The sequence below is a fragment of the Atta cephalotes genome, assembly GCF_000143395.1.
Source record: "Atta cephalotes unplaced genomic scaffold scaffold00003, whole genome shotgun sequence".
Taxonomy (NCBI): Eukaryota; Metazoa; Arthropoda; class Insecta; order Hymenoptera; family Formicidae; genus Atta; species Atta cephalotes.
Window position 1 is genome coordinate 5,477,558 of NW_012130067.1, and position 10,456 is coordinate 5,488,013.

The 10,456-nt window shown below is 38.4% G+C and overlaps 1 protein-coding gene across 1 annotated transcript; it reads right to left on the minus strand.

Annotated features, from left to right (window-relative positions):
* Positions 1-749: 749 nt before the first annotated feature.
* Positions 750-9,353, minus strand: LOC105625590 (putative mediator of RNA polymerase II transcription subunit 26). The gene is made up of 9 exons (XM_012206913.1): positions 9,227-9,353; positions 8,958-9,124; positions 8,622-8,835; positions 5,751-8,534; positions 5,285-5,668; positions 2,626-5,166; positions 1,734-1,854; positions 1,156-1,565; positions 750-841 (listed from the first exon to the last, which is right to left on the minus strand). Exons 1-9 carry the CDS (start codon positions 9,351-9,353, stop codon positions 750-752), a joined length of 6,840 nt encoding a protein of 2,279 aa, XP_012062303.1.
* Between the last annotated feature and the right edge of the window lie 1,103 nt (positions 9,354-10,456).

Sequence of the window (10,456 nt, forward strand, 5' to 3'; positions counted from 1 at the left end):
ATGTATAAAGCTCTAGCTTTTCTTCCCTCTTACATCTAATAACGACGATAGAAAATTGCACATCGAAGAATGAAATTTAGTACTTGTGGATAGAATGAATCATTTGACTGGTAAAAGAAAGTTACATACAATATCTCGGCAGTTTTGGGTTAGTTCAGTTACTTAGATCGTAGTGTAATGCATTGAGCAAGTCATATCTGAGTAACTAAACTTTGCTGTTTATAGGAGTACAGCATAAATGAGAACGCTAGACGGTGAAAAGATAATTAAAGTAGATTGCTCTCAGTTTGTTCTTGTTATCTTCGTTATGCGCGTTATTCTTAAACATTTAAAGGTATAACAATTAATAATGAATGATTTACTAAACGTACAAAACTCTTTTCACACAAACAATACTCCTTAACTTGCAACAATGTAATTCTTACCTCTAGAGAAAAGAAATAGATAAAAGAAAAAAAGAAAGAGACAGAAAGACTGAACAGAAACTCGCAGATATTATCTATCTTTTATATACATGACTAATTTAATATCGGCCAACAAATGTTTTACATCACGAAATGCTTTCACACCGTCCAGCACTTCTTTTTAATACAATACTCCCGATACATATACAGCAACGTTGTGCGCTAGTGTGACGCATACAGTTTCACCAGGTTGGATCCAGCCACACGGCGATCAAATACCCGTTTATATCGGATTTACCATCAGACAGATAGGCCTTGACGAGCGGTAGCTAATCACTGTCAAGGTCACTTCCCGAAGGTCATTTGTTTTCTCGGGATATTCGCCTCCGTTTCGCTTGCTCTGCTGTCTCCGCCGTTACTAAAACAATGTTTTCCCGCTGTACGAGGTGTTCTCAATTAAAATAGTATGCAAAATATATAACACTGAAACATCTATATCTCTCGTGTAAAATAATAATTAATGTCTTTACTATATTTTTTTGACACGACATGCCAAAAACTTGAGGAGGAAGGATAAAAATATGACGCAAAAAAAATAGAAACTGCAAATTTAAATGAAATAATCTTAACATTAACAAGAAGTAGACAAAACATGCTTATAGAGAATAAATTGATAATTGCAAATCTAAAGATTAAGTGCAGTTGCATACCCTTTAGATGAGTTATTCTGAAGAACAAATCAACTACGTACCAGCACCACTACGAGTTTTCCTTCTGTTAATATCGTCTGACGATTTAGATGCGCCCCTAGTATTGCTTGCTGGCGTAGCTAGAGGTGAAGCTGTATTCTGCCGTACAGACCTTCTTGTCGTTACTTCGCCCACAGACTCGTTGCTGGATACAGAAGTGCCCCGTAATCTCTCCTTCCCAATAGTAACTGCCGCCGCTGTTGTTGCCACCGCCGCCGTAGTTGCAGTCGTAGAGATAGTCGTCAATGTCGGCGTCGTTGTTATTGTTGCTATCGTTGATGTCATCGTCATCGCCGTCGTTGTCGTCATCGTCATCGTCGTCGTCGACATCGACGTCGTCATCGTCATTGTCACAGTTGCCGTGCTCGGTTGCTTGGTGGTTAACAAACGGCTCTCTCTTTGCACTCTATTACTGGCATTGAAATTTGATATATTACTGAAATTAATTTGACTGCCAGAAACAGCTGTGCTTAAATTCACTTTATAACAAAAGCTTATCTTACATAGCAGAACTCTCAAATCTCTGAGATTAGATTTTCTTTTATTTTCTGGCCAAAAGAATGCATTCATTGTTGCTTACTTTTGATCTTTGGGCTTTGGGGAAGCAGCGGATGTTTCATCTGACAATCGTACTCTTGCTTTTCCTACAGACTCAATCAATGGTTCGTCATCAGACGAATCTACTTCTACCACAATGGGACCTAAAAATATAAAAATGCTTGTATCACATATAAGTCTGGCTCAAATATTATAAATCAGACAAATCTGTGAAAGACAGGTGAATCTGTGAATTTAGAACTAGAGACACGTTAGAGTGAGATTGAGAGATAGCTGTGTGTCGAGTATTAAAATATTTAATGTTCTTCAGCTATTTTTAATAATTTAAATTACTTCGTTTGTTTAATCGACAATTATTATCATAAGCTTGTCATATTCGCAAGCTTTAATTAATAAATAGTATTCGATAGGAATAATTCCTTGTTCTAATTTGTATATATAAACAGTTCTGTTTTTGGCAGTCCTTGTTAATTTGCTACAATACATCTATAATATATACAGGATGTCCACCTACCGCATTAGCTGATAATGAGAAATTCCTTAATAAATTCGAGATTAGCGAAAATTTGATAAAAGACTATTGTTCGTTACAATATTTATACATATACATATATCCTTTGTTAAAGGAATTCACACATACATATATATATATATATATATACATACACACATACAAAAAGATTATAATATTTGAAACTCTAGACAATTAAGTCATTCATAAAATTTTCGCTATAAAGAGAAATTTTCATGCAAATTGAAATTTATTAAAAAATCTGTCATTAATATTTGATGCGCTAATAGCTAAACAGCCTGTATATGTAGAAAAATATTGAATAAAAAAAAAAGATATTTGGATAAAATGTAAAAAAGACTCAACTACTACACACAGAGAAATAATAGCGTGAAATAAACACCTTTCTTAGCCTTTGCCAATATGTTGAACCCCTTCTTTGATTGCTCTTCCTTGCCAGGTACTTGTTTCTTTATAGAACCAGTCTCTTCTACACCCATGCAAGCTTTAATAAGTTCTGCAGCATTCTCTGAGCATTTCCGTTTACCTGGTCTTGGCTGTGGATCATCAGCTGTGCTCGATGCAACGGAACTCTCGCTTTCTTGCCTTTTCCGTTTCCCTATTTTTATTGTCGTGTTAGGAGACAGTTTCGATACTGCCAGTTTTGGACTTGCTTTTGCGTAGGGCGATATACTACGTCGTTCCTCTAATTTATTAGGACCGTGAGGACTGCTCTTCGGAGTCTTGGCAATATCCGGACTATTCAACTTCTGTGATCTAGTTCTCAGCGATCTTTTCTCATTGTTGTCATTCGGAATATCAATCAGCAACTGCTCTAGCAACGACTTCGGTGGCCTTTTGACATACTCCTCCGAAATGTTGGAATTTAGTCTCTCCACAAAGTGTCCCTCATCATTATCTTCTATACATATGACGTCCTGTCGACCCTCAAGCTCCTGTTTTCTCCTACGTTTACGCTTAAGGTGCTCCACATCACTGGAGTCCACTTCGGGATTCTGTGCCGCTGGACTCGGAGTTTCATCGCGTTGCAGTACCACGGGATTGGAATATGTGTACAAAGGTGGTGTGATTCGGATAGGCTGCGGATCTTCGCGGAGAGGTGACTGGATACCTGCATTCAGATCGCTCGTGTCGTTAATCATCTTCTTAACCAACTCGTCCGTCACTTTTTGCAGATTTACAGAAGGCTCTTTGAGCATGATTTGTTGGTGACTTTGTACATTATACTTCTGGTTTTGTTCAGTGCACGTTTCTAATTTAACCGACATTGTGTTGAGTGGAACGTTACTATTTTTTGAGACCTCGAACCGATCGGTTTGCCTGGTGTCATCCACTTTTACGTTAATTTTAGATTCTACTTTGATTTCTGATTTGCAACTCTCACCGTTCGAGCAAGAATTATCTGCTGCCGCGTTAGCATTGTTCGCGACCGCATTATCGAGCTTTACAGTTTCAACTTTATTATAAGCAACGTGATTTTGTATTATAGGCACACCATTATTATTATTAATATTATTATTATTCTGTCCGTGAGGTTCCTCGCTTAGTCTAATTGCACTGTTACTTTCTACAACCGCCTTCGTGCTGTCCTCGGATACACTTTCCACAGCTCTCGACTCTTCGTGCTTAGAGTTTGCCTTACCCTGATCATTTTGGTTAACAGTACTCTCTAATTTAACACTAGAACTGTCCTTATCAGAGAAGTCTTTTGTTTGCTGATGTGCACATTGCAATAAGTTATTATCACTATTTATACTGCTGGTTATAGACGCTGTCACAACAGTCACTGTACCCGTCACCAGGGGACTGGGCATACCTTTGTCATTATTCGCTGTATCTAAACTAGCAACCAAATCACTATGTCCACCACCAGTTCTCGGAATTGTCGACGATTTTTCGTTAGACACATTCTTCGCGTCGTGTTCACTGGAATTTGATATATTGCGATTCAACTGATTCTCAAAATAACTCGTTACAGACACAGGACTTAACCTTTGTGGGCCACTGGACTTGAGAAGTTCCGAATGGGAATTTGAACACATATCACTACTACTAGTTGAGGAAGGCACGTTCTTATTGGTGGTTGATAGGGAGGGTTCCCCCTGTATTACATTCTTCGTACTGCTTTGTGTCACCGATTCGGTTGCCAATGCCGGCCTATGCAAAGGAGACTCCCCTTGGTTTGGCGATTTTTCCGAAAGAGCATCCATAGACTCGATGCCGGAATCCTCGCCACCACCGCCACTACCAACTCTCTCGATATTCGCGTCAACGCCGATCCCAATCGGTACTGCTGTATTTTCAAGCAGCTTCTGCTTCACTTTTGCTTCGGTCACGTTTATCTCGCCGATGGGTAAAGTTGGCTTGTTCACTGTTACGTCGACATTCTGCGATCTGGGGACTTGATCTACTGAATTGCTGATTACCGAACTTGGCTTCAGCAAACTAATCCTTTGCGACGCGCTGTCCATCTTGCTCTCTACCGTTGGCTTGTCGACTTGCTTTTGAACATGATTTTGAACTGTCTTCTTATGACTAAAGTTCAACTGTTCAACTGTTTTGTTGTGCCTGTTTATGATGGAATTCTCGCTCTTGGCAATCATATGGTTTTTCAGCTTTTGACCCATGTTCTGACTTTTGACAGTGGCGATATAATTCTCCATATCAGATTTACTCTTAACAGAGAGCATCCTTGCCACAGGCTGAGAATTTTTCATCGTAGTCTCTATATGCATAGGTATCTTGGTCTCAGAATTTGATGGATTTCTGGTATCACCTTGCTGTATCGATGAATTTGTCGATTTTAATCCAGAATCACTCTCAAAAGACAAACTGGCGTTCGCTTTGATACTTGGTACCGTTGCAGAATTTTCAGGAGCTGTCTTCTGATTGTTAAAATGTGTAACTTCTGTATTTGGAGATTCTGTAACATATAAAAGTTAATTACTTAGAATGTAGATTTGCAAATAGATATATATTATAAATAATCTAATAATTTACAATAGATATTGCATATAATGAAATTAAAAATTAATGTTCACCTCCTAAATGCAGATCTTTTTCATCCATCAAACTTAACCGCCTTCTCTTGTCTTCTCTAGCTATTAAGTCTTTCTTCACGCCATTAAGCTCCGTTAATTTAGGAGCGACACTACTCAACGAATTACTCTTCTCAATGACTGATTTACTGATGTCGCTATCGCTCGTTCTTCGAATTTCGCCAACTTTCTTGATTGTACTAAAATCACTTCCTGTTAAAAGTGAATCTGGCTTTCTTATTGTATGAGTTATATCGCCCTTAAAAGCGAGCTTTCTCCATTTCGCTTGATTATCTAAAATTCGACCACCCGACAATAGATTTTGTTCTCGATGTAAACCATCTCCAGATTCCGATTTTTTCTTAGAATCCCTTCTCTTCGTTTTACCTGTAACATAATTATTATTCATAAATACTTGAGTAACTAGCAAACACACAATATTTGTGTACTATTAAATAGAATTTCTTACCTCCTCCTATCTTATGTTCTTGCATATGATTCTGTACATCGAGATCCACTTGAGTCTTCGTTAAAGCTTGTGGAGTATTTAAAGATTGATTCGCAATCGCAGATTTATGCTTCGAAGGAGACGGTATTCTACTATTCAGCGGTATGTCATCCATGTCACTGTTTTTACTCGAACTTGGTTTAGTAGTGGTACCAGTTTGTAATCGTACAGCATCCACCGGTAATTCTTGTTTTAAGGCATTGGATTTGGCTGCAGCGGCTTGCAATATGTTATTGCCGACTTTACAAATGGCATTGTTTATTGTGGAAGTAGATAAAGGTAATTTCGATGCAGACGAGGTGCCTATAATCATGTTTAATGATCTCTTCTGTAGCAACTTGTTCCCATCGATGCACTCCTTCATCTTCTTCAATTTACCTCTCCTCTTAATTGCATCACCCTCACTCTCTTTTAGAGACTTTTTAACTTTTTCTCTTTGTACTACTGAAGCGTTACGTCCTCTTAAAGAAATGTGTAACGGAGGCACTCGCAGCGGTTCGTCACCGGTCCCCGTGCTCGGGACACCACCGGCAAACATTTTATTCACGGACTTGTCGGCTTTCCGCATGGGCGGTGTATTCACAAAAGAAACATCAACCTTATAAGCTGGTGTAACCGGCTCTGATTTTTCCAATTTTAATCGTAGTTTGATTTTCTCTCCCGGCATCGGGCTATGCGCGGTATCCCTACTGGATTTTATTCTACTATGTTTCAAGCTTCCTTCGCTGGCGGTAGACTTTGCCGTTGTTTCGGAATCGGACTGATCCGTGTTTGTCGTCGTATCGTTTCTTCTTGAAAAATTGCTGTCCGCGTCATCGTCGGAGAATATGGAATTTGATCTGTCGTTCGATGGAGACGGAAAGGAAAAGAAATCGTCCTGATTATCCACTGCACTCTCTGGCTCTGAATCTGAACTTTCACTGGGCATTGGCTCTAAGTGTCCTGTCAGAGGATTGATCAGAAACTGTCGTATTTTCCCGGTTGAGGTGTACTCTGGCTCCGGTTCCGGTTCCGGGGCTTCCTCTTCCGGTTTCGGAGACTCGGAAGTTTCCGTCTTGTTGACAGACGGAGCAATGCTAGTAGTAGAATTATTTATACGAGAGCCACATTGAGGAAAGGCACCTGAAACCTGATTCGAGACTGACAGACGTGTGGTGTTGACTTGAGCACCTTGTGGAATAGAATTGCTTTGTGTGTTCCACGTGGTCCCATTAGCATTGCTCGCAGAAGACTGATAATTTCTACTAAGAATATTCTGGCTCTGCCCGTAACGAAAATCAGAACTCGCGCTAGTATCCGTATTGATGTTCTTAACCTGATTGTGATGCAGCTGTTGTTGTACATTGAGACCCTGATTCTGCTGACTTAAATGCGTTTGTTGAGGTACCGGTTGCCTCGGATAAGGGGGTGGAGTTTGCTGACGTTGACTGTTTAAGTAACCTAGCCGTTGTTGCGTAACATTTAAGCCTACCGTCGAATATTGTATCAATTGTTGTTGCAGTTGCTGTTGTTGTTGCTGCAACATCGACTGATTGATGAGGGACGCAGTTTGTAATGGTGCGTTTGTATTCTGCTGCTGGAGCAAAGTAGATTGCGCCACTCCTTGTGAGACAACTTGTTGATTTATTTGTTGCGGCTGCGAAAGCTGCTGTTGTTGTTGCTGTTGTTGTTGCTGTTGTTGAATCAATAACTGTCGTTGCAATGGTGTTCTAATCTGCTGCCCATTCACCGGATGCCTGGCGGAGAGATTCTGTAATGGTGTTCTGTGAGCCAAATCTTGCCTAATGGGAAACTTTTGCTGCGTTTGTACTTGATTGTGTAAAATTGGCTGTTGCTGCTGCTGCTGCTGCATCTGTCCACTAGCCGACACTTGTTGCACCGTTTGTGGTGGCATCATATTTTGCCCAGTGCCAGCACCGATCACGTTGACTGCAGTGTGTTGTTGCGACGGAAGTGTCGACGGTTGATTAACGTTGACAGTCGCGAACGCCGATGATGTAGAAGTCTGAGGCAAATCGGAAATAGTCGGCGTCGTCGCTGTCCCTAGGACCAAGTCTTCACTTCTTATATCCGAATTCGGTGACGATGAGAGATCTTTCCTCCTAACCGTAGGTTTCTTGGTGGATCTCATGCGATTGGTAAGTCCAGGATTGTCGATAACAGCTGGCGGTAACATTTTTTGACCAGGTATAACGTTATTCGCATGTGAACCAGCATCATTTTGTAAAAGATTCACAAGTAACGGACTGGACAGGGCGACCTGATTCCCGCTACCGTTCGAACTCCCTGCCAAATTGGTACTGTTGTTTGGTGACAGACTAGATGTTGTAGCAATCGTCGTGGATTTGTACTGATTCGTTAACTGTCCAACAGTAACGACTGGTTGTGTTGTCGTGTGACCGGTCGTCAATGCCGTAACTGTCGCCAAATTTTCTTGAGATGGATATGGTGGTGGCGGTTGTGCATGATGCTTGAACTGCATCGTATTCTTGATAGTTGTAGACTGCGATTCGCGATTGTGTATTGCTTGGGCAGCGTGTGTCATACTGGCAAATGGGAAAGGACCATTGTAGTTGTTTCTGGGCGATGCACTAGGATTAATTACTTGCTGATTTCCGGAAACACCAGTGTTGCCCGCTGATGTGGACTGTGCCGATTTCGTAAGAAACGGTGGAATAGGATCACAGTCTGTGGGCGCGACTACATTTGGAGAACGAAACTGAGGAGCTTTCTCTGATGATGTTCCTGAAAACACAAAGAAATTTATATAACATTATTCGTTATGTACATATTTTTTTTTGTTTAGATCATTTATAATTTGTAAGAATTTACCAGCTGCTATTATCTGAGCAACATTATGTAGCGTCGACGAAATGCTGGTAGCATTGCTGGGACCAGGCAAAGCCGTTGAAGGGTTACTGTCAGCAGCAGCTATATTAGTAGCATCTCCTTGTGATTTTGCTCCACCATCTTGCGTAGTTCCAGAATGTAGCACAATTTCTTGCGCATCTCCACCGAAGCGACTGGCTATCCTTAAAGATATTACCTGCAAAAAATGTCTCATTTAACAATCATTCTTTTTTCTTTACAGGAATTAAAAAAAAATGGTATTATTAAAATGTATGTATATTTGTAAATCTATAAAATCCAATCGAATGTATAAATTACCTGATCTCCTTCGACTTGTACTGAGAGTATGCCAAGTTGTGTAAGTGTTGGAGAACCCTGAGCTGCTAACTCTCGAAGCCGCAAAGCAGCTTCTCTGGGTATTGAAAATGTTACTCTGACTGAATTCCATGGTTCTATTTTATTTACTCTCAGACCATCTCCTTTTTCTGTAAATTGTATATCGTTTGCTTATTAATAATCATTATACAACAAATATTATTAACATTAATAATTAATACTGTATAATAATATGAAATTAAATTATTTACTTTTACAAAGTAAGGTATTGAGATGATCGACAATAATTTCAAACTTTCGAGGGAACTCGGGATCTCCAAGATCACCCTCACAGGTTACCACCGTCTCGATCAGATCACCATCACTATCTGCCGCCATGACTGTGAAATTCATTATTGATAATGTCTTAATAAAACTCCAAGAAAAAAATTAAATTTTATCTCTATAATGATTATTTTTTTATATTCTTTATTTTTTGTAATAATAATGATGAATGTTAATAATAGTATATAAAAATTAAATCTCAAAAAAGTTTAAAAAAAGTTTAAAAAAAAGTTTAGACATTATTAAATAAAAATTTAAAAAATGTTTATTTTATTAAAAAAATAGAAGCCTATGTATTTTTTAATTAATTTTCTTTTTAAATATAACTTCTAAAATAAATTATTGAAATTTAAAAAAATATATAATAGTATTTACTAAAATAATAATTAAATTCTAATAATTATCTAATATTTATTTAATATAACATAAAAAATTATAATTACAAAAATTACGAATAATATTTATATAACAATAAAATACGTACCAACCACAAATCACATAACTACCCAGAGAGTGTAGAAACGCCTCAGGGTATTGCTCTAATATGTGTGATGACGAGATGTCGTGTGTCAGTTGTACACCGACAGCCCCAAATCACACCAGTTCTACTAATCTTGTTTACTGTCAAATAAGAGATTTGAATAATTATACCATAGAAAACAAATATTATGAAATTATGTTGTTACTTAACACTATGTGTAAATGAATTAATATCAGTGAATAACATTGCATTTCATGCAGTTACGCTAGCAAAATATATGTGATAATTTGCGCAATAATGACAATAATTTACATATGAAAGTCTTACAGCAGCATGTATGTATTCAAACATATCAATAAGTCTGTTTTCTATAACTAAACTGTACATGAGTGTACACTTCTAGAACTTAAAGTGAAATAAGTATATGTTTGATTTAGTAAAACTATGTGAGAAAGAAAGTTCTAGGTAGTCGTATGACAAATGTAATGTTAGTCTCATATAAGCAAAAAAATCTATATTTTTTATGAAGTAGTAACACCCACACACACACACACACACACACACACACACACACACACACACACACACACACACACACACACACACACACACACACACACACACACACACACACACACACAANACACANACANANANAANATATATATTATAATAA